The sequence below is a fragment of the Pyrgilauda ruficollis genome, unplaced genomic scaffold (assembly GCF_017590135.1).
Source record: "Pyrgilauda ruficollis isolate IOZ18807 unplaced genomic scaffold, ASM1759013v1 scaffold29, whole genome shotgun sequence".
In the NCBI taxonomy this organism is placed as follows: domain Eukaryota; kingdom Metazoa; phylum Chordata; class Aves; order Passeriformes; family Passeridae; genus Pyrgilauda; species Pyrgilauda ruficollis.
In genome coordinates, this window is record NW_024524266.1 from 8,482,359 (window position 1) to 8,509,250 (window position 26,892).

At 43.1% G+C, this 26,892-nt stretch overlaps 1 protein-coding gene across 1 annotated transcript; it reads right to left on the reverse strand.

Annotated features, from left to right (window-relative positions):
- Window positions 1-7,405: 7,405 nt before the first annotated feature.
- On the reverse strand, window positions 7,406-22,534 carry ASB9 (ankyrin repeat and SOCS box containing 9). Its single transcript, XM_041472509.1, has 8 exons — window positions 22,204-22,534; window positions 17,640-17,719; window positions 16,676-16,783; window positions 15,594-15,744; window positions 14,896-15,030; window positions 13,337-13,528; window positions 10,112-10,278; window positions 7,406-8,910 (listed from the first exon to the last, which is right to left on the reverse strand). The coding sequence occupies exons 1-7, from the start codon at window positions 22,295-22,297 to the stop codon at window positions 10,154-10,156; spliced, it is 885 nt and encodes a 294-aa protein (XP_041328443.1). The 5' UTR covers window positions 22,298-22,534; the 3' UTR covers window positions 7,406-8,910; window positions 10,112-10,153.
- Window positions 22,535-26,892: the final 4,358 nt, after the last annotated feature.

The following is a 26,892-nucleotide window of genomic DNA, read 5'->3' on the forward strand; positions in this document are numbered from 1 at the left end:
TGGTAAAGGCAATGGAAAACAGCCTTCTCCAGGACAGCCTACGTATTTTCACTTCTATTCTCTGTGAGAAGCACGCTATCCAGTACTTGATGAAACAAAGCTGCCAAATCATTCTGATCCCTTTAACAGCACTCTGACATTCCTTTCTTGCTTATCCACTTACTGGATAAATAAGTTTGCAAAGCCTTTGAACCCTTAAGATAGGTAAGGGCTGTAAAAAGTATCCTATGATTCTCAGTGTTGCTGGAACAACATCTACAGTCTGACCATCTGATCACCTGCTGTACCAGGTGCACACAAATCATCATTCTGCCTCTTTGGTGGGTGAGATTCAGGAAAATACTATCTCCACTTTGTAATCCACTTCTTCCTTATGGAAAATACATCCAGTCCCAGTGGTCTGAAGGAAGAAAATTGTTCTCTAGTCTGGTCCCTGATGTTAGCAATGTATGAAGCAGAAACCAGGCTGTGCTGTGGCACCTAGATGTTGCTCAGCTTTAGTGATGCCACATCAACCATGGGCTTCTTTTTAGCAATTATGAAACACCTGGAGGGAATCCTTAATTCCAGTTTCATTGTGCACTTCCTTTGCATATGGTTGAGATGCTGCCATGCAAGTGCAGGTATGTGACTCCAAACCCTCAGGTCACCCACACATTGGAGGAAAGAAGTACCTGTAGCCATGGAAGCTGGCTGCGGGGTGTCCAGGAACTACTGGGAACATGGAGGGTACACTTCTACACCTTGTCTGTTTTGGGGTTTTTTTTGTCCTGGATGTGGATGTAAAAGTACCTTTGAGCAGATGTATAATTCTCAGCTTTGTGAAAGTTTTTTTTCCGTTTTTTAGGTTTGTTGTTTTCTTTTTTTAATCTGCCTTTTGCTTTCAAAAGTGTTTTCAAATTCCCTCAACAATGTTCACATTCATGCCTCATAGTTGTGTGGCTCTTTAAAAATACTAATGCTAGCAGCCACCTTTCATGAGATGAAGGTTACATAAATGCATCTTAACTAACTACAAAATGCTGCAAACAAAGAGCTCCAAGTTTTTCCCCAATGAATGTTTCTTTGGAGATTCAGAAGCTGATATTTTACTGAACTTTTTCTGCCTGTGGGCAATCATAATAGCTCTCAAAAAAGTAATCCACACCAAAGCTTTATAGCTCAAAGCAGAAAGCTGCAGGAAATTAGCTTTATTTTGCTGTTAATGGAAAGAGGCAAAATCCTGCAGTAACTTAACGGTTTTGGGGTTGGTTTGTTTTTTTTTGGGTTTTTTTTTGTTTGTTTGTTTGTTTTTTTTCATTTTTAAATGATTGAAAGAGATTAATAAAATTTAGGGGACAGAATAAACTTGCAATTCCTATGAACATGAAAGGGCACTGCATCCTAACAGCAGATTTCTGTGATAACCATAAAGCAGAATTTAATGAAATTGCTTTAGAGAAATGCAGCAATAAATACAAGTAATGAGCAGCAAAAGAAGCCAGGAGGCAAGGTGCTTCCACAGATATGAGTCAATAAGTGCATTAGTGAAAGGAACAATGGGATCTTGGAGAGAAAATTGCTTAAATTTATCAGAAAAGAGAAGAGTAGCAATTTGTACAAAACTCCAACAAGAAATCTTCTTTTTTCCCTTTGGTTATATTTGAATATCTGCACATTAACAGAAGTCTGGAAAGGCCAAAATGGTATTTAAGCCACTATGTTTTTACTGTCAGCCAAAATACCTTCAGAGTCTGATGTGTGATATGAAGCGAGGTCTCCACACCTTATGCACTGTTTTACCAACCAGCACACAAAATACTGCTCTGCTGAAAAAAACAGCAGTCTCAGGATGATCACAGCTGGAGCTTTGCATCAAAATATGCATCAGTTTGAGATGGGACCCATGTTAAATGAACCAGCAGCTCTCCAGTGCTTGCATCATTCCCTTCTCACAGAGGCATTCAGAGGCACACAGGTGGTAGAGAGCAAAGCAGAGCACAGATCTCCTTTCTTCCTGGCTTTTGTGGAGCCAGAAGAGAAGGGTGAAGGAGCTGTGCATACCCTATATATTTAGACCCCCTAGCTGCAATTTGCTGAACAGAAGTAGCACAAACACATCAAGTTTGTGATGCCATTCCTACCCCCTAATGTTTTACTCACTCCAGTAGAAGATTCAAAGAAATGGGAGCGCTGTCAAAGTATCTGGCTCCATTTGTGCAAAGGCAAATGCACATCTCCAGGCAGTCACTTGGATGTTCTACTAAATTACTTTATCTGCAAGGATGTGTGGAAGTCTGCCACCATAACTCACAGCACGCATTACACTCGAGAGGCCTGGCCCATGTGGAGGCAGTATCTGAAGGCATTTATTTCTATGACATGGAGCTGAATTAGATTGCCATATGCAATGCATACATCTCCTGGGCTGTAGACAGTGGGAAATGGGATAAACAAAACATCTTAGAGAGGACGTGGAAATAAGACATCTCCCTGAAATCGGAGTCACTGCACAGCATGGGGCACAGATGTGGCAAGTCCTGGCTGTGACACCAAATGGCTTTGTAAAGTTCTGTGCTACATGTGTCTTTTAGGAGAAGACTTCAAGGATCACTCTCACACAAAATAAATTATGGGAAGGACTCTTGCTTAGAGCTGCTGTCTAGAAAGTGATAACAGCCAGCCTGTGAAATTAGGAAGCCAGTAACAGTAATAATTTCCCTAGAAGAGAGAAGGGGTTTTGAAAGGTATTATATACCAGTAAGCATTCATTCTGAAAACTGAGACAGATTTCTGTTTCTAATTGGTTAATTATATGTAATTTCAGTAGGTATAGATGTTCCATTTTCTGGAACCAATATTTTTTCTGTCAAGTGCTAATGGAGGTTAGAAAAAAAATATATTAAGCAAGCTGCTTTGTTAAAAACTGAGCAGACCCTTCAAAGACTGGGAGTGCTGCAGGGTACCTCTAATTACAGCTCACTGACAACCAGTGACTGAGAGCAGTTATGTTCATGTTTTTCAGGCTTTTCCAGTGCTTTCTTAACAGGATGTATGAATGGTAAAAACACTGGATTTTGAAAAAAAACCCAAATAACAAAAAACAAACGAACAAACAAAAAAGGACAACAAGCATTAAGTACAGTTAACCTATCTGTTAAGACAAGCTCTGAGCATTGTATGCAACCTGCCACTTTCAGACAACAGATGTAGAAAGGCTGGGCAGTAAGTAGGACAGTAAAAAAGAAAAGTTGCACAACTCGCGGATGGAAATGGCAATGATGGGAGATTCCGTGGTCCGTGTGAGCCTGAGGTTGCATTCACTCCCAGCACCACATCTTTTCTAGCTCGATTTTCTCACGGATTATTCTCTGGCAAAACTTTTCCGCAGAGCTGTGTGCCAGCGATACCATCTGCTGGCTGAACGTGGCACTGTCCGGGGCAGCGAGCAAAGGCTGGCAGTGCCAAGGCAGCAGGCGCTCCTCTGCCCCTGGCCTTCCTGCCCCAGGAGGGCTCCTGAGCCTGGGCCAGCAGCTGGGGAAGGAGCTGCTGTGGCAGGGCGAGACAGCAGATCCCAATCTCTCTTCTGAGCCAGAAATGTGTCCAGTTACTCCTATCCCACGTCTCAATGTTCTGTCTTTCAGTCCTGGTTCGTTGGTGTTTGGGGTTTTTTCTTTGTCATGCTTAAAAGAAATGCCTTGCCTGTTCATGTCTCAGCTGTCCAGGCACATGCAATAACAGACAAAAAGTCCAGACTGTGCACAGGGATTGGGCACAGCCCTTTTTTTATATCTCAGGAGAAAAAAAGCTCTCTGTCCTATGTCCTTTGTTGGAGCTTTGCACGTAGCAGTCCCCCTTGAATACAGGACAGACATTCAATACAACTACAATAAATTTTATGGAATGAGATAACAAAGTAGAGAGCATATGCAAAACACCTTCAGACACTGAATTCAGGGTGCTTTCACTAGGTATTTCTTTTGGACTAAGATGTCTGACTGCATGAGCCAAGAACAGATCCCAAAAACAGTAAAGAACATTCAGGGAAAGAAGCCAGAAGCATTAGGTAGCTTTGGGCTCTGGCTTCTCTTCTGGTTTTTTTTTTTTTTTTTTTTTTTTTTTTTTTTTCCTTTTTTGGGCGGATGTGTGTTTTACAGACAGAATAATGGAGTTTTGGTCACCCAGGTCTCTGTCCATGGAGTGACTAAAGAGGCTGGGAGTCTGGTCTGGGAGAAAGAAGCTAAGAGGGAGGGATGAGAGAGGCAACTATCAAGGGAGTAATGGGGAGAGATTAAGAAACAATTCTTCATTTTCTTAGGTAAATTAACTGAAAACTCTTGTAGAAGAAAGAGGAGGGGAATTGGGCATACAAAAGAGATGTGGTGGATTAATAGATCTCTTGCCATGCTCATGGATGCCATGGATGCTGAGAATGTGCATGGCTACCCAGATGTCCAGGCCCTGAGGGCACCACCAGCACTCAGGGCCCCATGGCAGCCCCCTGGGGCTCCCCCTGCCCCTGTCCCATGACCCCATTTCAGTAACCCGTGGCTCCAGTCCCTGCCCAGAGATGCCATAATCCAAGTCTGGTTTTAGGCTCTCGCATACTGAGGCACAGTGAGAAAATATTAGTGAACTAAAGCCATAGAGTCTTGCTGGATAAATTGGGAGAGGAAGGCTTAGATTCACTGAAAACAAGGAGGATATATCTCCAAAGCACCAGGGATAGCAAATATAGAGAAATAATCTATTTCATTCTAGGAGAGAATCTGAACTTGCTTCCATCACCTCTAATGAATATGTCCCAATAGCCCTGCTGCTAGATAATATTTTTCATGTGTTTTCTTCTGTTCCTGCAAGAAAAATGAGCAATTTCCTCGACATGGATTGAACTGTTTGGGGTTGTGTTTGTTTGTTTTCTAGTCTGAGAAATAATAAATCAAATTATAGCTTGGAAAAGATAAAAAGCTACCTCTTAACTTTTGCTCCATAAGGAAAAGGTTTTGTTTAGGGTTTTTTGGCTGACTGAAAAAATGACTGGGAGCTGTGGACAAAACCAGCCCCTTCTAGTGGTCAATGGACAAAGAGACTGAGCTGGTACTTCCAGAACCTGAGCAGCGCTCCATCCTTTCTATGGGACAAGTGAATGCAAATAATCCCAGTGAAGCTGGAACATGGTCACACCTTGTGCTCATCATTATGATTACCTGAGGAGCAGAAATGCACTGGTCACCTATTCTGAACTGATAGGTATCAATGGAGTTATTTCAGAAAGGGATGCCCATAGTCCTCATTGAAAAGACTTGGAAAAGCACAGGTTCTGCCTACCAATTTGTAGGAAAAATTATATATAAAGAGTTGGAAGGAACAAAGAGTTTGTCAGTCTCAGTCACCATGCTCGGCCAGAGGGAGAAAAAGCTGAATAAAGTGTAGGGGTGATGCTCCTTCAGAGAGGCCTGGGGAGAGAAAAGCAGCTGCTGGGAGCTTTGCTCCATTCAGAAATTCCCAGAAATACCAACTGTTCATGTTTTGGTATTATTTAATCAGAGAAAAAAAAATGCAACTCCCTTTCCTCAAAATAGAGTAACAAAAAGTGCAGTCTCGATGACAATGAGACAGCCCTGTACTTGTCCTATTCATAACATCTTTCCAAGGTCTGTATGGACCTCTGTGATTCAGAGTCAGTGCTTTCATGAGACAAAGGGCTGCTACTGCTGCATTTTACAAACCACAGAAAGAAAAGCTCCAGGGATTTCAAAAGCCATAGACTCAGCAGAGACTCCACAGTTTAATCTCTGAAGTGAGACAGCTGACAGATTACAAACTCAATTTTATTTCACAGTCACTAAAGCCATGAATCTAGTGCTGTGTTACTTGAATCAGTGATGATGAATGAGTTTCAAGACCTTTAAAAGTGCAAAGGGAAGTAATTCAGAAAGGAAAGGCTTCACCTGGCACAGAAGACACAAGACCTTGTTGCAGGGTGACATGAGCCAGGTATTCTGCAGCACTGAGGCAGGGATGGAGTAAGGGTTACTATGTTAAATGATACAAGAATTTTAAACTTTCCTCTTCCCAGCAGTAGTTCACTGCTGTCATTTTAAAGGAAAGTGGACTCCCCTAGGTATCCTAGAGAGCAGTTTTGCATCAATTGTTGCCTGGTGCATGAAAGTGAGTATCCCTTGGAGCAGTGAACTGAGCAACGTGTCAAGGAAGGACAAATAATTGCTCAATATACATGGAAATAACTCCTGGGAATTTTTATCCAAAGCCAGCAGGATTCAGAGCAAGGCAGCCTCCATTTTGACAAATACAGTGCATGTGTTAAGCAAGAAAAAGTGGATTCAGGAGCATCAAGTCTCAGACCCATGATTCTCAAGAACATGAGTCTGATGGGAATTGAGCATATCCCATTTTAGGCATAAAAGTACTTGCTTTTTCACCAATAACCTACTATTTTTTCAGACAGTGTATCCCATTTGGTTAAGCTAGTAAAGTAAAATTTATTTCCTTCTTAGTCATCTTCAAAAGAATTTATGTCACTGGACAGGCAAGAGGACATTGAATATGCTCCAAAACTGTATGTTGTATTTACTAGATTTGCATGTCTGTTGCTTCCAGTTAAAGAGAAAATATAAAACAAGAAATGTACAGGACAGCTGTGGACCTTTGCACAACTGCAGAAAGAGCTGTGTCCTGGGATGTGGCAGATCCCCCCTAGCAACTGCAGAGATTTTACTGCACCAAGATTTCAAATAAACAAAAGATTTATGTGGTTTTCTTCTGTTGAGGTGTTTTAAGTTCCATAGTTTCCATAAGCAGCTCTCTATCCATCAGAAGAAACATCTTGTAAAGCAATTTGCTGGCACTGGCCCCGCTCTTTGAGCTGGTCCTTGTGGGCAGGGATTGCCAGAGAGGGAATGGAAAGGGAATGACTACCCTTCCACATCTCCCCATGCCAACAGGTACCCAGGGGCACTGACAGACCCTGCTGGGCTTCTGACCACACTGGGACCTCCACACTCACTTCCAGTAAAGGGTTCCTGCTGCGTACAAACACACAACAGCACCAGAACATTGCAGGTGCCTTTTGCTTAGCTGGCAGGAGAAAGAGATTTACCCCCAAAACCAAGCTGAAGACAGTGACCATCTAAAATTACATCTTTTCCTGCTTTGCAGAATCTCTGTCTCCTTTTCTTGCATTTTAGTCTCATATTTACTATAGTTTTATTTGAAGGAAATATTCTATTCACTACCTGCCTGCAGGTGGGATTGAAAGAAATTAGAATTCAAAATTCCATTGTATCAGTCAATCCACACAATTAGGCTTATCATTTAAAAATGGAATGAAAACAAATTAACAAGCAATAAAGAGTATGAAATATTTATTTCTGAGAAAATATCCTACAAAATTGTGTGGCTTAACTACCCTTAAACTGTTCACATAAAATAGGAAAGAATGTGATTAAATATGTTCCTAAAAATCATTTAAGACCTGCTTTACATTTTGAATGGTTTCAAATATAGAAAAAATCCAAACCTCACCTATAAAGAGCTTATTCAGTCTGCATCTTGTATTTTTACAGTTTGTAACTGGATAAGTGTTGATGCATAAAGCTGTAATTCACCAGTGTTGACCACAATTTTTATGAAAATAAATAAGTAAACACACTGAGATGATACAAGCTGAGCATACAGAATTCATCCTAATTCCACTTGGGCAGAGAAATTCAAGTAAACAGAGTCATACCATGAAATTTTCATAAGAAAAGCAAACTAGAAGCAACACCCTCACCTGGTTCTCAGAGCAATTTTCTCCTGGTATTATAAATCCATTGGCTGAAGTTACAAAATAAGATGCCTAAAGGCAAAAGTAAAATTAGCATGTACAAAAATGTTTCTTCATCATCTAGAATATAATGAGATGGATCTCCAGCTTTCCACTGTGTCACCAAAGCACAATTTAATGTCCAAGTTAAGCACTAGGTTCACTGTCCATTCCTTGCCTGTTCAATACAGATTCAGCTTAACTAAGACAGTGATTTTAGAAGAATATACCTTTCCCATCCCAGACATCTGCTTTTATTTAACCTCTGTGAAGACAGATGTCTGCTTTTCTTCCTAGGCATGAGGGAAACCATATAGAAAGCCATCTTAAACCAGCCAGTTGATTTTTACATGGCTCAAACATGTGTGATGAATTAGGTCAGATAAGTGACACATTCCCAAGTGTCTCTATCACCAGACGAGTTAGAGACCTAACTGTGTTTGTTATGTTGTCCCATTAGGGTACAATTTAGTGTCCCACAAACCCAAGAGAACTGTGTTTGGTCAGCACAAAGGAATCAAACCATCACACTGGGTACCTATAGCCAGCAGTCATGTTGTGCAGACAAGGATTTGAATTGTGATTTACATCAAATACCAGCATGCAGGTAGCATTTGACCTCTCCTCTCCAGCCTTCCACTTGCACAAGGCAGGCTGGCACTGCTCACACTGGCACACGGGTGAACACCAAAATCAGCTTTCATGTATTTGAAGGCTGCCAGTCTCTCCACTCCTGAGCTGAGGGCTCTGTATCTCCCATTGCTGGTGTTAGTGAGGTCAGCAGTTTTTGCACTCCCAGCCCACTCTTACGGAGTCTCCACAGTGAAGTGAAAAAGGATCTCCAGAAGCACTCAAGTGTGTGGCTGCCCTTTGGCTCAGGGGTGGCATGGAAGCCCCTCAGGCTGCTGGGCTTGCTGCTGCTCCCATGTGATGCAGGGACACTTTGGTTTAGAGCTCAAAAGGAAACAAGGCAACGGGAAGAAGAGCTGGAGTCTCAGCATTCTTGCTCCCACATCTATCAGGCAGCTGATATCCCCAGGGGAGCACCCGAGGGAGCAGAGTGGTCACAACTGCACTTCAGTTTGTGGCAGCAGGACCCATTTCTGAAAGGGAAAGAAAAATGCTCAGTGTTAATGTTTAGCTGGAAGTAATTCTTATATATAATAATGTCATAATGTTCTTATAACCTCAGTGGAATAAGAACTACGTATGTCACACACTGAGCCCACTGCTCAGCAACTGAGCAGAGGTAGTAATTGCCCACAGTTTTTAAATTTGGAATAGACTTTGATTTCATTGTTTGTTTTATGACCACACATTAGAGGCATTATTATTACCACTCCCATGGAAAATGCTACGAATGAGGTAGCAACTCTTTCAGAAAAAAAATATTATCTCAATCTTAATATTTTCTTGGGTGGAGAAGGGGTGTAGAAGCTGTTGTTTTTCTGATGCATGCTGAAAAATGCTTAGGAAATATCACCTAATTTTCAGAGCAGAAAAGAGGAGCACTCAATGCCTGCTACTGATAGCCTGTGTCCTTGAAAATTAACATACTACAAGGAAAAAATGGGTGGTTCTGAAGTGTAGCTCTTCTATGTCTCAAAGTATCAGGAGTAATTTTCTTTAGTGGAGATTAGAAACTTCTGCCCCGCTATTATGGCACTGTATGGAGCTGCCATCAGCAGTGACCTATTTGCTGTCAGGGCAGAAATGCTTGTTTCAGGTGCTGGCCTAAATGCAAATGATTGTTGGTTGGTGCTTTTCTGTTGGCAGTGTGATACCCTTAGAAAATAAGTAAGTTCTGCCAGAGGGCCGTCCTTGCTTGGCAGCTGGGTTCACTTGGGTTCCCTGCCCTTCCTCATGGTGCTGTGGGCACAGCCCTCGCAGAATTCAGGCACGTGAGCACTGCGTACAGAGAAAGCTCCCTGCAGCTCTCCTGGTGTGCCTCATGCTCACATGAAATGCTGTTACTGCTGCACTGGGATATGTGTTTTCTTTGTAAGGGGCTGTCAACCACAAGACCTCGGAAACTGTGCCAGAGAATGGGGAGATCTATTTTAAAATGTCACACTAATTTTCTGTGCTTTCAAGGGGGCTCTCCCATCACATTTCCAAGCTTCGTCATTCAACCATGCAGGATTGTTTCTTTCCAAATGGATTTGGTGGGAGTGATGGCTTTGAGGGCTGAGCGAGTTGGTCAGTCCTGTGCTTCTTTGATCTAGACTTTACTGGAGACCAAAAATTGCCATAAATTATCATTGCAAACACTGGCAACACTAGGGATGAAAAAAGTCAACAAACCTTGCTGTGTTATTAAAGGCACCGTTCTGAACATGAAAAGGCTCAAATGTGCAGAAGGAAATGTTTCAGCTCATCTGGGAGGAGAAGTCCAGTTATTTTTTGATGCTGCTTGTGTCCAAAGCACCTCCTGATGCACAGGCGGCACAGCTGCATCAAGGACAGTGGCCCTGAGAAAGATCCAGGGAACAGGTTACACACATGGCTTTATAATGCCAAGACTATAAACCTGAAACAGCAGCTGTGCAACCCACCTCCTGCAACCCACCTCACACCAGGTTTTCATACTCAGCACTGAAAAGTCAAACCTGCATCCCCCAAAGGACACCTGCCCACCTGCAATCCAGTCCAGGCCTACTCACTCTGTCAGCACTCAAGTGGCATCAGCAGCATCAGCCTTTCCCTTTTAAGCTGTACAAATGTTTGTAGTGTCTGATAAGAGACAAGTGATGCTACTTTTAAAAGCCCTTCCCTCCTCTCACTCCCCCAGTGAGATCAAAGTTTTCAGTCCACTGCTTTCTTGAGGCATATTTCATTACAGTGATAATGAACACATAGCAAAAGAAGCACTTTGTAGTTCTTTATTTAAACCTTCCAGGTGAACCAGTCCCATATTGATAGACGGGAGCCCTGCTGAAGAATCTTTGTTACTGTGTAAAAAACCTAAATGAAAATCCTTTTCAGGAAGAGGAAGATCCTGTGTGAAGTTTTACCTGCAGTACCCACCAGTGTTCAACCCTGCAGAGCATGGTTTGCACAAGGGTGATGAGTGTGTAGGGTGGCAGGGGCTGTGGGAGGGCAGGTGAGAAGATGGGCACCAAGAGGGGGTTGGATGCAGGGAATGGGGAGGACATGAGAAGGGACACTGCAGAAAGCAAGAGGCAGGTGAGTGAGCTGGGAAGGGACAGATCAGGTGCCCTCCCTCCTGCAGAGCAGAGGGAAGGAAGGGAGGCCACAACAAAAATGCGGTGAAGTGGCAGCTTTGATCAACCCTTGAGACTTCCCTCGTGCAGGACACCACATTTCCAGCAGCTGTGCAGGGCTGAAAGCTGCTGTGCTATAACAAGGACTGTGCAAAGGCTTGCACTCTTCTGCTAGGAGCCAGCATATGAGTTGTTACCCTGTTCCTGGGTACAAAACGAGGCAAGCTAGCTAAACTACTGCAGTATCACACTGTGCTTGTGCTTGACTCTGATCCCACAGATAAAGCCTCTGCCTGCAAACATCCCATTAAAAAAACAACAGCTTCCATTAAAAGAAAAAACAACCAAACCCAAAACATGAAGACTTATCAAAACACAAGCAGTGACACTACACTGGAAAATATTTTGCAAACAAAAGCACACAGTACATTTTTGGAGCACTCACTAATTCTCCCACCCACACGCAGGACTGTCCCTGAAATGTAAGCAGGTATGATGGTCCAGCAGCACAGTGAACTGCTAGGAAGGGAACCACCACATGTACGGCACCTGCCCTGGGCTGGTCCTGGGAGGGGACTGGCTCAGCACTCTGACCAACTCATCTCTGGTGGCCAAGCACGCTCCCTGCAGCCTGCCTGGCCATGGGCTGCAGGGCTGCAGCAGCTGGGCTCTGCAGGGAGAGAGCCTTGCATGGCAGGAGAGCAGCTCTTGCACCACTCTCCTAGATCACAGCTGCTCAGCCAGCCAAAGAAGCCAAAGACATCGGCTGTCCACAGGCATGACCCCACTCAGAGAAGGGCACGTTGGAGAACATCGGAAAAACCACCATTCCACAGGAAAATTCCCTTCAGGCATTTATTGTTTCTGATTTTGATTGCTGAATTTCACGTAGAAACGTTCCTCGCTGCCCATGCTGTCAGCTCAGCCTGAGCAGTGTTTCCAGGCCAGCACCACAGGGCATGCCTGAAAAGTTTTTCTATCTCAAATAAACAGGACACATGCAGTGACACAGGAGTCAGGAGTTGAATGCAGCAGGGACTGGAACTCCAAGAGATCACTGCTCTGTGTGCTGTAGATTAGGTTGGGAAACCAAATATCCTTTGCTCATGCACAACATGAGCAGCACAGTTGTTTCCATGCTACTTCCACGTTACTTTTTCAAGCAGGGCCTGATTCATCACCTTTTCATTCCAATTTTACCTTTCCATGGCAACAATCTCATCAATGTGTAACTGTTTTAAGCAAATCATCAATTTGTTTAAAACAATGAAAATCCAGATTATTTAGTAATGTATATAGCTTGCTGACTGACTGAATGAGAAAATCTAAGGAAGAACACAAGTATAAAAATGAATAGACACTACAGATCTTATTCTAATTTCCCTCAATAATAAGCAACATTTCTCTCCACAATTCATTAAAGATTTTATAATAAATTAAAATTACCTGAAACTATTTAATTTACAAGTATGAAATAGACTCTTCCTGAAGTTTAAGCTTATGGTTTGATACTGCTGTTATTATTCAGCACATAAGGTTGGTACTCAGAGAAAGTCTAGTGTATAAATGAATAAAATATATAATTCCTTATATAATTCTTGTGCAATTTTCCTTAATACCAGAAAAAAAACCAAACATGTCTTTCATTTTAAAGATACTTTTGCATCTATGTAAAAGCTTGGCCCAAGAATAAAAGTAAAGGACAAAGAATTAAGAACCAGGTTCAATACACCTTTTTTAAGTATTACATGCATTAAATTTTTTTGGGTTGCAAATCTGCATTTATGAATTTGTGCTGAGACAAACCTGACCATCTACTGTATATCCAGAGATCTCAAACCTCATCCTCACTGCCTAGCCTCAATTCCCATCAGAGGTGATTTGCTGCCTGCATTTGTCAGCACACTCCATGGAACACTCCTGGGTCTACTGCTGTCTGACATGAGGGAACTGACAGGATTTCTCTGAATTCAAAGCTTTAGGTAATGAAAAAAGCTACCATTAATTTCTAAGGCATTTTTTTGCTTGTTTATTCACTCTAAACTATTTTGCATTAAATGGCAAGCTCAAGATGACTGCATCTTGATGCAGTAGATTAAAAATCTGGAGGTTCAGGATGGGTTATTTTTCTTATCATTATCACTGTTAGTTCACCACTATATTCTGGCACTTGAACAATGTCCCTATGTCAGCAAATGGAGGCAAGCTCAGTTATTCCCAGTTTTCTAGTGCTAGCAGCCTGGAATAGCATAGTCTTGTACAATAGTCTGTGTGGGTTTTCCCTAAACCAAGTTGTAAGGGGCACCTTCTCTCTGCAGGAACAGCTGGCCCAGAGGGCAGCCAGGTGGGACCAGCTCCACTGGCCTCTTGTTTTCAGCATTCTTCACCCAAACGTCTGCTCCAAAGTCCATCAGCAGCTTCACCAGCTCCACGCTGCAATTCCTGGCAGCCGTGTGCAGAGGGGAGTCCAGGCCCTTGCCGCTGTTCACGTTTGCTCCTGAACAACAGAAGGGGCAAACAACAATGAGAAGAGCCATGACTGCACAGTAGCCCATTTTCATTCACTGCACTAGCTGCTCTTTCCCCGAATAACACACAAGTACTGAAGCCTGCACCCAGAGCTGGACTCCCTTTATGCTGGGGTTTGGTGCTACAATTTGCACAAGCACAACTCTCACTGGCTGAGGAGTGGGGCTGTGACTAAGAAAATGATCCCAGAGGAATGGTGCATGAGGAAGTCCTTCACCCACAGCCCAGCCCAAGGGTATCTTGAAGCAAGACAAAGGTGTAGCTCCACCTGTGGCCCACCTCTGCTTCCCATCCCTTAAAATAAAGGCAGGATTTCAACATGCTCTGTACTGGAGGCTTAAGCTGGTGGGACTTCCAAATGCCAAAGTATCTGTTAGGGAAAAAATGTGAGGATGAAAAAGTTCTAGAGGTCCTTGGTAGAAGAGGGCATAAGCACCTCTGATGAGAGTTCCCCCATTCATTATCCAAGATTAATGGCTCCTAAAACACCCTGAGAAAGGTGAGCTGCAGAACTAATTCAAAACTATAAATGGTTTTATAGTACACATTCCCATATAGAGAGGGCAGCAGAAAAAAATCAGCAGAAAAAAGAAAATAGTTGTCAAACATTTAATTTAGATTAAATTAAAAAGAATCAGATTAATTTGTATTTGACTTCTTCCCAAAAAAGGTCATTGTACTAAACAGTGACCTACTAAAATGTGATATATAAGATTTTTGCTGTTTTTTTCTAAAGTAGCTTTGTTGGTCCATCATTTTTGTACCAGCTATGTGGCTACTTTAGGTTATATGGCCCCTTTGGCTAGAAGACCTGTACTACTGTGGATAACAATAAGTGGTTTTGCATAATTACCCAAGCATTTACACTTACAGCTTTGTCTGATGCAAAGGATATAGTGCTGAACCTTCTTCTGTGTTAGAAATGTCTCCAACTTTTTATAAACTCATTGGAAATCAAAACATGTTTGCAGAAATACTATGTAAAAGTGGCTGAATCAATTGTTTTGTGTAAAGAGGAGGTAAAAAAAAATTAAAAATTAAATTTCTTCCTGTTCACTTCAAATAACTGCAGCATCACATGCACAGACATTGGAAAGGACAGCTTGTTCCAGGCACAATCAGCCATGTGAAATCCAGGATCACCCATCATTTTGTTGGGAGCTATCAAGCTGAATTCCTGATCACTCTGCTACCACATTTAACCAGAGCTGCTATTAGGAGTGCAGCATCTCCTGGTCCCAAAGCAGGACCTCCTCTAAATCTTTGATGCAAAGATAACCCAAAGATAGATGTTTCAGGAAATGAAAGTACACCATTCTTTATTTCTGTTTTTACCTGACTCAAGCAGCTTCTTGGCACAGTTCAGTTGCTGGTTCTCACATGCTACATAAAGCGGAGTACCCAGGTGCTTGATGTTGTGATCTATATTTACCCCACGGGACGCAAGGAGCTCGACACATTGCACATGACCTTAAAAGGGATAAAGGAAGAGTCAACTCACAGAGATCAGGCTTTCTTTTCAGCAAATTCTCTGTTGCAGCAGTGTAGCTTGGCAAAGATTCAATGTTTTATCAAGAGGTGGTAGTGTAATACTTTCATCCACTCCAATGGATCTGGCAAACAAAACAGGAGCTGAAAAGCCACGTTCAGCAAAACAGGCTAAAGCCTCACAGGCTAAAGCCCTCACATTTTATCTGACTCATTTCAGATATCTACTGAAGATGAGATGAATCACTCCATGTTTCTCTCCACTCCTTTTGAAGATAGCCAGACGTCTCCCTCAAATGTCCAAGTTGCAGGCAGCTGACTTGGACACTGCATTCCCTTCCAGGTGTCATGACGTGCACTCAGAGGATCTGACAGCTGAGCTGACCTGCCCTGAGGAGCAACAGGGCTGGGAAGAACTGCACCCCTCATGATGAGACCAATTAGCAAGGCATTTTACAAACCAAGAAAATTATCTTCTTTATCTCTCCTCCACTTCAACACGCTGCTAGCAGCATGGAAAGGAGAGCTGATGCCTGTGGGGTTACCTCTCTTAGCAGCTTCGTGGATGGGGGATGCCAGGTCACAGGGTGGTTGTAGGCTGGCTCCATGCTCCAGCAGTAAATTCAAGCAAGCCACACTGCCACTGACACAAGTGTTGAACAGTGGGGTGTGCCAGTCAACAGTCACTCCATTCACCTGGGGGAAAATAACACAAAAATCCAGCAAGACTTTTGTCTTCTTGGTATTTCAGAAGTGATGACAACTAACCAGTTTCTCAGCAGAAAATAGGGTTTTCGATATTTTTTATTTAATTCCATGCCAAAACTCCCCAGTGCTCCTGAAGACTACCACTTTTCATTAAAATGATCATTAAAAAAGTATTATTTTAAATTGCCCTGAAGTTTCTCCTAAAAAAAAAAAAAAAAAAAAAAATCATCAGGGCCACTCCAGGGTCTCTGGGTCTCTCAGGAGTTACCAAGCTAAATGTTCTCAGTCATCTTAGCTGAAACACACCTATCCATAGCCCTCTCCTGAAACAGTTCATATTTGGCTTAGTGTGCAATCCTTCCTTATTTTCTGATTTTTTTTCTTATGTTTTAAACTGAAAGGTAATATCTGGTAAGGTAACATATGTATGAATGGATTTTCTTATTCACTATAATTTTGAAGTCAGCTTGAGAAGTAGTGGCCATGAGACACCATTTCACCATTTTACTTGCATCTTGTTTCCATTTTCTTCCCATTTTTTGTTAGTTGAACCTAACATTCTTATGCCTCTACTTAAGACTCTGCGTATTGATAGCAATAACATTAATGTGCGCATAAAACAAAACACACTCTTAACTGCTGCAGGATTATAAACACTTTGCAAGATGAACTTCCCCATGTTCTTGTGAAAGATGAGAACATTTCATCCTCATCTAAAGAACAATAATAAGTGCTGCTTACATCTGTGCTTTTTGGATTGCTTTATTAGGAAGTGCCTTTCATAAGTACCTTAAGCTGAGCTAAGTACAGAGTGTAAATCACAGAGATACTCTGCCATGACATCTTGTGGCATTAAAGTGTGGCACTACAACATACTAACACTAGAGACAGTGGTCTGGTCTGCCCAGCACCTACTCACCTGAGCACCATGTTCTAACAGGACACTGGCACAGGCAGCATGACCCCCTAGGCAGGCTTCGTGGAGAGGAGACACCTGGTCTGCTGTAACAAGATTGACATCATTCCCCTGATAAGATAATGGAAAGTATCATTACAACCAACTACTAAAACCCCCATACAAAAATCCACAACAAAAACAAAAACAAAAAACAAAAACAAACAAACAAAAAACTTCTTTAAAAGCCTTATTTAACTAGACCTTCCTCAACTGCCTGGAGCTATTCATGTCAGAAAGTAAGCAGATGAAGGGGATGAAGAGGCTGTGATGTTTTGGCTGGAGTGGATACTGGCACAGCATACCTGATGCCTTGTACACCCTGAAAACCAGCACAAAAGCTTAGTGGACTGTCCAGTGGGACAATGTAATGTGGTTGTTTGACTGGCTTGAACCCTGAAATGCTCTTGAAGTATCTTCTGCTCTTTGCCTCGAGGCACCCACTGAAGGAAAGAAATGCATCAGAAACATTGGTTGGATTTCACAAGATCTTTTGTTTCTAACAATCTTGGTGCTCCAGAAAACTAAGCTGGAAGACTCTCCAATGCCCCTTCCCTTTCCATTATCTCCTTCACAGGTTATACCAGGGATTTTGAAGAAACAAAGTGGTGAGTTTCAGAAATCACTTCTACCTAGCCCTGACCTTCTGGAGGGACCAGGGCCCTGGGATATGCTCGGGCACTTCAGAAACAAATGTCTGGGTGACTGAATTGAAACCTCAACCAGACTCAGGACTGGGTCCAGAGCTGGCCGCTCAGCTGGGGCACCAGAAACTGCTCACAGGCACACACAGGAGGTGCAGAGGAGCTGCCCTTGGCCATCCAGAGATCCCAGTGAGCCCATTACCTCTGCCACAGTTAACATATCACCCAGGACAGTTCAGTACATCATCAAATTAGTGCACCACATGAACCCAGGGGAGAGGTACCTGTTCAATGAGCTTCTTCAGAGAAAGCAGACGCCCATGGATAGAGGCCTCATGTAAGGGAGACCAGTCTGAAACAAAGTCTGTACAAAAACAAAGACAGGAAAAAGGCTAAAAACTCTATTTTGCTAGCATACTTTACTTCAACTGTGTGACCTCCCTTCTATTTTATTTTGAGCTGCCAAGATTTCTTTGGAGCAGATGCTGTGAGGGAGACAGACAAGAAGATGGCTTCCCTCTGGTGCATTTTTAACTCATCCCATGCTTGCACTGCATGGCTGTGTTCCCCTCCAAAAGACAGGAGAGGGATTTGTAGAACGTCACCTGGCTCTGGCTGAGCTTGTCCCTCTCTCTGAATTATTTCCAGGGCCTTTTTTTTTTTCACAAACTTATTACATTTTACCAATTATCTCAAAAGGAATATGTTTTGAAGAGGGTTTGGCTGATCAGTCATTTACCCCTGCTCAGAGCTGGACTAGAGTCAACAACACTTGGCAAGAGAAGGGACCAAAGTACAAGGAGGCAAATTGTGCTACCTGTTGATTCTGTCTTTCTGTTTTCAGTGTTTGCTATGAGTGGTGCATTTTAAGTAACAGCTGTGATCTCTGCATTGCTGAAACCACAAAGTGAGGTACAGCATGTATATACCATGCAAATATTAATAGAGAGAGATCTTCAGTATTACAGATGTTATGGCACAGAGCCAACTGACAGCAATAATCCCTCTAGGAGATATTTACATCCAGTGTCTGCTCTATGTCAATGTCCCAGGTTCCCCCTGGGAAGGAAGGGAAGCCTTTACAGAGGGCATTTCACACAGCTTCCTGTGGAAAGACATTTTGCTGTTCTCTGGGGATGTCCCAATCTCCTTCCACTAACTACAGAGAATACTCCAGTGACCAATTTTCTGGCTGAGTTGCTGAGGTTCTCAGGAACCATATTAGAGTACATGCATGGAATGGAATCCTTAACAGTGGGAAGTCTGCCTTAACAAAAATACCCTAATAAGCCACTATAATTCTTTAAAAGAATGTTTACGCATAAGTTGATGATCATACAGGTTTTAAATGAAAATAAATTGCATTTAGACCAGACATAAAAATGTGGTAGTGAAATAATGGAACAGCTTGCCTAGAGAGGTGGTAGATGTCCCATTCGTGGAAAGATGAAAGATTCAAGGTCAAGTTGGATGGGACTCTGAGCAACCTGGTCTAGTGGAAGGTGTTCCTGCTCATTGCAGGGGTGCTGGACTAGACAACCTTTAAAGGTCCCTTCCAATCTAAACCTGGCTATAAGTCTGTGAATTAGCTTTTAAAGAAATTTGTATTCTTTGTTATTAGCATTATTTGAGCTCTGCCTGCCTCCTTCTACGCTCCATGGGCTACATCCCACAACAGTTACAGGTACACAGTTTTATTGGGTTCCCAAACATCCTTTGGCTTTAGCAAATGGACAGCCAGTTCTGGGCTCTGGTTCTGGTTCATAAGGATAGCAAAACTAGGCTACAATTATTAAAGCACAGAATGATTAACTGACTGAAAAGCTTTGCTCTAAGTGATGTGTGTCAAATTGATGCTTATCTGACTGTGCTGCTGTTCTTGCTGGTCCTGCCTGTGTTACAGTCAGTTGTGTTTCCAGGGTATGTAAGAAATTTTTCCCCATTTAGAAATTAATGCCATTGCCTAAATTGCATGAGTTATAAGGGAAGTATGTTTATAGATATTCTAAAAATTTAGATTGAAGTACAAGCTTTTTGAGCTGCAACTTAAACTTTTTTTGGCCACACAAATATTAGCAGGCATTTGTGCCTGTACCAACCTGCGCATTGTACCAACTTATGATATCATCAAGTCATGATGATATAAGAGGGACATATCCATGTGTGGATTTTATCCATTCAGTCCTTGCTTGAGAAAAGAGAGGCTTCTGCTAAAACTCTAAAAAGAGACAGACCAGCCTACTGTGGACTGGCCATTGGCTTGCAAGTTTCCAAGTTTTAACAATGAATTAAAAGACCATATAAGCATTAAAAATAAATGTCAGCGAAAAATAAAAGAGATATGTGCTAACACATAATCTATCTGGGAATTCAGTAACTGAGAGAAACCTAGAGTTTTATCCTAGGTGGAAGTGGAGCCCTATGGAGTCCATCACACCAGCCTTGGATACCTTGGGAGGAGCAGGATTAAAGGCCTGATGACTAACTGTCATGGCATAATTCCAAATCTGCTGCCATGAACTGCACAGCCCCAGGCTGATGTCTCTTCTGCCCTACCTCCATCTGCAGCAAGCACCTCTAACCTGAAGCAATGCCAGGGAGGCAAACCCACTGGAAGAGATGGCAAATTTCCCCAGTTTCTTGACCCAAGGCATCACCTTCTGGCAAATAACCATATTTCTATTTTCTGCCAGGCTGGAACTCAAAGAAAGCAAGTGGATTTCCTTATCTCACTGCCCTCTTTTACACTTCACAGGAGGCACACTGCCAGAATATAAAAGAACTGTATTGTATTTGATTAAGTCCTAAGCAAATGTCAATTCCAGCTGACCACAGGCTTTCAAAATCCTGAACTAGTGACGTTCATGAATGTGTCCGGAGCACTCTGCCACCAGAGCTGCATGTGGAATAGCAAGGCCAGTGTATGTGGGGGACACAGTGTTCATTGTATGTAGTATGTACCACCACGGAAACAAGGATTCCTGACTGTCAAAAACAGGTACAACTGCTCTTTCACAAAGAAACACGACAATTTGTCCAACTTTGAAACTTACCCATACCTTAGTCCACAGGGAGGCTCAGTCAGACCCCAGTAGTTCAGCATCTAGACTTCCAAATCCCACTGGCTTTCAGTGGCTTTGGGTCACCCAGCTCCCCTCCCACTGCAGAAAGCTCCAGCCAGCCCAGAGGTTCCATTAAACCTCTGGTCATATTTGATGGCATTGCCATCACTCAGGCACGTGACACTGGCAGGGTGGTGTATACAGAGGGAGTTTTATAGCAGTAACCATGCACACATGCCAATTCTGACTGCTCCCTGTGCACAACAGAGCTCTCTCAGGACCCTTCTAAGCACTGGTTTTTGTGGTGATGGCTGAACCAACTTTTTCCAACCTCTGACCATGTGAGGGCATTTCACTCTCTGTGCCTGTCCCCAGGCTGGTTTCCTCCCACGCCTCTCACGCACAGCACAACTTGAAAGGGGCTCTTAAGTCCTTCCAGTGAAGGCATGCTCTTGCACTCATATCTGCAGATGCAAAATCCTAAGGCATTATATAGAACAGTATTACAAATTGTATTTTTCATACTCAAAGGCTGTGCCTTAAAGTTTGTGATCTACATAGCCTGAGCCAAATACATTCCTGCTGGAAATTGCCAGGAGAGTTTATTGACTCTGCTAAGGAACAGGGAGACATGAAAGGAATGGACTAAACTTTGATTTTCAAAGGACCAAATGATCTGTGTGCAGCACTGTGCCATGTGGGATTCCCTCCTTCCACCCTCCATTTTGCTGGAGCTCATCTCTGGTGTGGACTGGCTCTGTTTCACACTGTTAATAATAAAGTTGTGCCTTCCTGCTCACCCCAGCCTCAGGCTGTACATACGTGGCACACACGAGGGCAGGCAGACTACACTGCAGATAGAGTGGTCAGCCTTGCATTTTGGTTTTATGGCCTTAATTTTCAACTTGACATTAATGGAAACATCCTGAACAGCCCAGAAAAAGAGCAGGGATAGCATAAAGTCACATTGTCTGAATTTACATCATTCCATCTGCACTTGCCATTAGATGAAGGAGTAACTTCACAGAAACAGAGCTACATCGAACACATCCAGCTCAGGATATGAAGTTAAATTACTTGTCTTTTTTTACCATGTCATATTTTCAATGGCTCTGGGCCAGACACAGAGCAATGACCGGAGTGAGGCCATTTGTCTGAGTAACTGCTCACTATTATGTGCCCACAACACACTGGTCACAGCAATGCCACTGCAGAACAACCCAGTAGGCTCAGCCTAAACAGCACTTAGGTCTATTCATCTGAAAGACAAGGGGAAAGGATAAAAGATAAAGGAAAAAAGGATAAAGAAGAAAGAGGAGACAAAAATGAAAAGCAAAAATTAAAATAATCAAAAGAAAGGAGAAAAGAAAGAAAGAAAGTAAGGAGGAAGGAAAAAGAAAAAGAGAAAAAGAAAAAAAAATGACAAAAAAGAGAAAAAAGAAAAAATAGGAATTGAGCTAGTGCTGAGCTTCCTGCTGGCACTAATTTAAGTCAAACACGCCACATTCCAACTTATTTCTTAGTGTGCTGCGGTCCAAATGCAGCATTTGTTTCTGCTGGCACAAAGTGCAGTACAAAACCAATCACTCTTTTCTATGACACGAAAGAAAAACAACCAAAATTTCAGTATCAAACAGAAACAGCTTTTCAAAATCCCCTCAGAAGTACAAAGGGTGTTTTGTGGGACGCACTGAGGAGCTGTCCTGAAGCAGGACTCTGGAGCCCAGCCTGCCGCGGTGCCCCGGTGCTGCGGCGGGGCTGAGCCTGTCCCCGCAGTGTCACTTACCCCTCTCCAGCGGGGTGCACGGCGGCGCTGCCGATGCCTGGCCTCCCGCTCCTTGCAGTTTGCTGGCATTTTGATTTGTTCTCTCTTCATCCATCTCAGCCCTGCCTGCCCAGGCGCTGTTTTTTCACTTTGTGGTTGGTTTCCAGAGTTCAAATTCCATCGTCCCCGGTGAGCCCCCAGCGGCCGGAGCGATCCCTGGCGCGGACCCTGCCCGCATGAGCCGAGCAGCCCTTGCGGCAGCCGGGACGTGGTGCCGGCAGCTCCCCGGGCAGAAACCCGAGCACCTGGGCTGGGATTTAACAAAACAGCTCCCGGGCTGCCCTGCTCGGCAGCCAGGGACCCAGCCGAGCGAGAGATGTGCCTGATGTCACATCCTCTGCAACGCGACGCCCAATCGGGGCGCCCGCCGCTCGTTTTTATCAGGAAGGAAATTCTTAGTTTGCCGAAAATACGAGACAGAAAGAGCCAGTTCGACTAGTTGAGCAAACTCTGCCTGCAGGGGATGAGCAGAGAGCCGGCAGAGCCGCGGGCAGGCAGAGCTGTGCCCCGCTTCCCGGGAAGGGCTTTGCGCGGCTCCGCTGGGGCGCGGGCAGAGCGCGGAATTGCGGGACCGGAGCGCGGAATTGCGGGACCGGAGCGCGGAGTTGCGGGGCCGCTGTGCCCGCTGCGACGTTGCCTGTATGTACCTGACACGAAACACAGCTTTGAATTTCACACCTGCGCCTCTGCGGAGCGCGGGCAGCGAAGCGCAGCGGGGATCGTGTCCCCCTACCCTGTCCGGCTGAGTTCACTAAGTCACACCTGCAGTTTTGTACCAATAACAAACCAAACACTTTAAAAAAAAAAACAAAAGGGGAGCACTGACTTTGACCTTCATTCATGGAGAAAGTTTCCTAGACTTCAAGATAGACTAGAATCCACAAAAGTGTGAAATGGATTATAGAGAGTAGTGTAGGTGCATCACTTACCGAGAAATTCAGGTTTTGGGATTTTTAGTGTGTTGTGGATGGCAGCAAGATGGAGGGCACAGGGTGTTGTCCTGGGTTTCTTCTTCATGCTTCTTCTTCCTTCTTCTTCATGGGTTTGGGTGGCATTTTGTTATTGGGCAGAAAAGTCCGCATTGTGGGATCTTTGGGATCAGTTATTGGTTAAAAGGGAAAATAACCTAGGTGTCAGTTCTTAATTTGATAGTTTAGTCTTAAAAGACCTTGTAACAAGAGATTGTTGGTCATTTTGTGCCTTCTAATGAAAAGCTGCCAAACTCACAGTTGTGAGATTGCTTTACTGATAAGAAATAATAAACACCTGAGTCCGAACATGCACTAATATCTCAAGTGCCTTCAATCCAGACCCAGAGAAACCAACAACTAGTACCACCACAATAATTTTTTCAGGAGCATCTCTGTCTCGTTTCTCTGTGTCTGTTTTGCAAAAGTTCTGTTCTCACAGATCATCTCTATTTGAACTATTTTCCTTCCGGATTTAATATAATTTACAAGAACAAAATCCTTTTTCTGTCACTGAATATTTGCCCGTTTGTGTTCAAGTGGAAGTAGGCAGAACTTCCATGCAACATGTTTTAACATCAACCTGGATCTCAAGATAAACACCACAGAACTTCAAATACAGATTAGAAACAGCTTACACAACACAGAGACACAACAGAGCTTTTAAGCATTACAATACTATTTTCCATTTAAATAGCAAATACACCCCCAAGTTCTACATAAACAGGCCTAGCTACAGAAATTACTTTATCCTTGTTCAAGTGCAGCCATCCTTGGTGCATAGAAGTGCACAGTAAAGTGGAATCTACAACACTTAGTATTACCTTTTTTTCTGTTTACAGCATGTCTCATAAAAGGAATATTTTTTTTTCCTCCTTCAAAAATCTAAATTCTTTGTAATTCAATGGACTGTTCTACTATCTTGGTTCTTTTTTTTCTTCCACTTGCTCATCAGTTTTTTAAATTGTGCAGATAAATTTTATAATGATTTTATTATTATTATTACTAGCACAAATATTGCTACAAAAATGAAAATGCACTGCTGGTAAGTCTTGTCTTGGTATGAAAATTCAGCCTGGTTTCTGAGGAAGCGAACCACAGAACTACATAAAATGTTCAGAAAAGTGGACACAAAACATAAGATTTGTTCAATTTGACTTCAGAATCAGGGTGAGAAATCCTAGCTTTTCCTTAGCACTAGTGAAGAAATATAGGCATTTTCAAACGATGCTTTGTCTCACCTACTTTAGATGTGTGCTCGGGGGGAACACATATTGGAATTTTAGAGTCAGTCTTCACCAGCTGTAAAAGGGATCCCTAAATCCTGAGCAGAGAATTAGGTGTGTATGTGTAAACAGCTGAAATCCATTTTAAAATCTGGCTGAATTGACAGCCAAGGGTCCCAGCTGTGACACCCCTGAGAGCTGTCCTGTGCCTTGTCCTGCACAGCCTCTGGGTGCTGCGGCTCAGGGTGAAACATCTTCATCCATCCAAAGGCCAGCACTGCCCAATGCCTGAACCACAGAGCCTCAGCTTTGGAGTGCCTGCATCTCAGAGAGCAGGGTTTTGACAGACAGCTCAGACAGATTTATCTGCCTTGATCCAAGCTGTTGTTCCCAGCCTGGCTCCCACCTCCCAGCAGAAATTACCCAATACAAGGGATGGCAGCACTGGCCATTGTGTCAGCTCAAAAACCTGTAAAAGCAGTTTCCTTCTCCAGCCTGTAAACTCGAGCCCTGAGACCCTAGCACATGCCACATCCTCCTCTAAGGCAGTAATTTCCAGTCAGCAAGCAAGGCAAACATCTGGGACAGCCATGTTTTAAATCACAGCAGTTAAATCTGCCAGAGCCTGCCCGCAGGAGCACTAAAGCACTGGTGTCATTTCCAGAGGTACCTTGGTTTTCTTTGGAAAGCTGCTGTGAAATCCTTGAGCTGACACAAAATGGAGAAGCTCTCCCTTGGAGAAATTAATAATACTGTCCAGTTCTTGTATCCCTAATTTCCTTTCCTCAAATAAAGTATCTCCTCCAGAGGCTTTCCTTCTTTTACAGTTTTTCTGACATGAAGTGTTTTCATTTTCCTTCCTCTCACCCTCACAGAAACTTCCCTTTGCAAACATCCCATCATCCTGGCTGGGGACCAGACAGACTTCTGCAAGTAACTGTTCCCATCTGCAGGATGGCAAATTTACTTAGCAAGAGAGACTCTAAATCAAAACAATAACAAAAAAAAACCCTGAAGAAGGCATCAAACACATCTTGGTTGCATCGTGGCTACATCAGTAGCACCTGGATCTGTGTTTAATTCATTGCAGATGTGGAGAAGCACCAAGATTTCCCAAGGAGCAGGACAAACTTTGCATGAGAGCTTGCAAACAAGGTTATTGTATTTTCATTGTGTCAAGAAGGAGATTGGGGGCATTTTCCCCACAGAGAGAAAAGCAACAACAATCTGGTTTTCACCACCTGCTGCCAGTTGACTCTCAGTGAACATCTGTGTAAGCATCTTCATATGTTACAAAATGTATCTTGACGTTGCTTTCTGAACTGGATTTAAAACATATGTATGTACTCCTGCTCAGGCAAAAAGAATCCAAACCCTGAAAGTTGGTGGCTTTAAATTTGGTTTGGGTTTTGGTTTTTTGTTTTTGTTGTTTTGGGTTTGGGGTTTTTTTTTGTTTGTTTGGTTGGTTGGTTGTTGTTGTTGTTGTTTTGTTGGTGGTGGTGGTGGTTTTTGGGTTTTTTTCCAAATCCTCGTGATTTCTATCATTCCTGGAATGTTTTTTGTCCTCTCTTGTGGGCTGCAATCATGGTTTGCCCACCCTGCCAGGTGAATAGTGTGGTGAAACATCTCATGTGACAAGTACACACGAGCAGGCAGACAGTAGCTGTAACAACTGCAAAAGTGTCAGCCCAGTCCTCGAGAGCTGTGGTGGTTTTTCAGCACAGTCTGCCAGCATCTGACAAACTGTAAGGTAGTCTTGTCCAGCACCAACTTTTAAGTGAAACCAGAATACAGGCATATAGCAGATTTCAATTTCTTTATTCCCCTTTTCTAACTGTTTATTATTAGTTTTGAAAAACAATGGGAATTCTTTGGTTTGATGGCAGATCTTTTTGGTTCCCAAACTTTCCAGTGTAAAATAGTAATTTCTGAAGATACCAAAATTACTTCCTCAAAGATATTAATTTTTTCAGAAACTTAACATTAAAAAAAAATAGTTTTCCACTAATCCCAGTGGTTAGACCAGTGTGGAGAAATGTAGCACAAAGAAGCTCAGAGCCACAGAGGCCAGTGGGGCTGGCCCTGCTAAGCAGCACTCACATGGCAGGTCCCACACAGAGCATGTTCCCAAAAAATGCAACTTTCCATGCCTTTCCCTGGTTTCTTTCTCTTCCCACTGCTTATCAGTACCAGGAGGACACAGCAGTAACAGCTCAGGAGTATTGGAAAGATGGAATGGTGAAAAAAGGGTCGTGGGAGGGAGGTATCTAATGAAGAGTCTCCTCTGCCTCAGTGCTTGTCTTCCCCTGTTTCACTGGGGTTAGATGTTCACTGCTTTTCCAGCACATTACATTTCAATAAGCTCTTCCACCCACACTCTGGAACTGCTTTCCAGACCTTGGGGCTCACCTCTAGAAATTTCCCTCATGTGGCGCAGCTTTCCACACTTCTGCATG

Coding starts and splice junctions, on each gene's coding strand:
- ASB9 (XM_041472509.1), bottom strand. CDS start 22,297: ATGGATGAAGAGAGAACAAATCAAAATGCCAGCAAACTGCAAGGAGCG. Junction 16,784..17,639: donor TGAAGAAGCTCATTGAACAG/GTACCTCTCCCC, acceptor TTATCTTATCAG/GGGAATGATGTCAATCTTGT. Junction 15,745..16,675: donor TGTTAGAACATGGTGCTCAG/GTGAGTAGGTGC, acceptor ATTTTCCCCCAG/GTGAATGGAGTGACTGTTGA.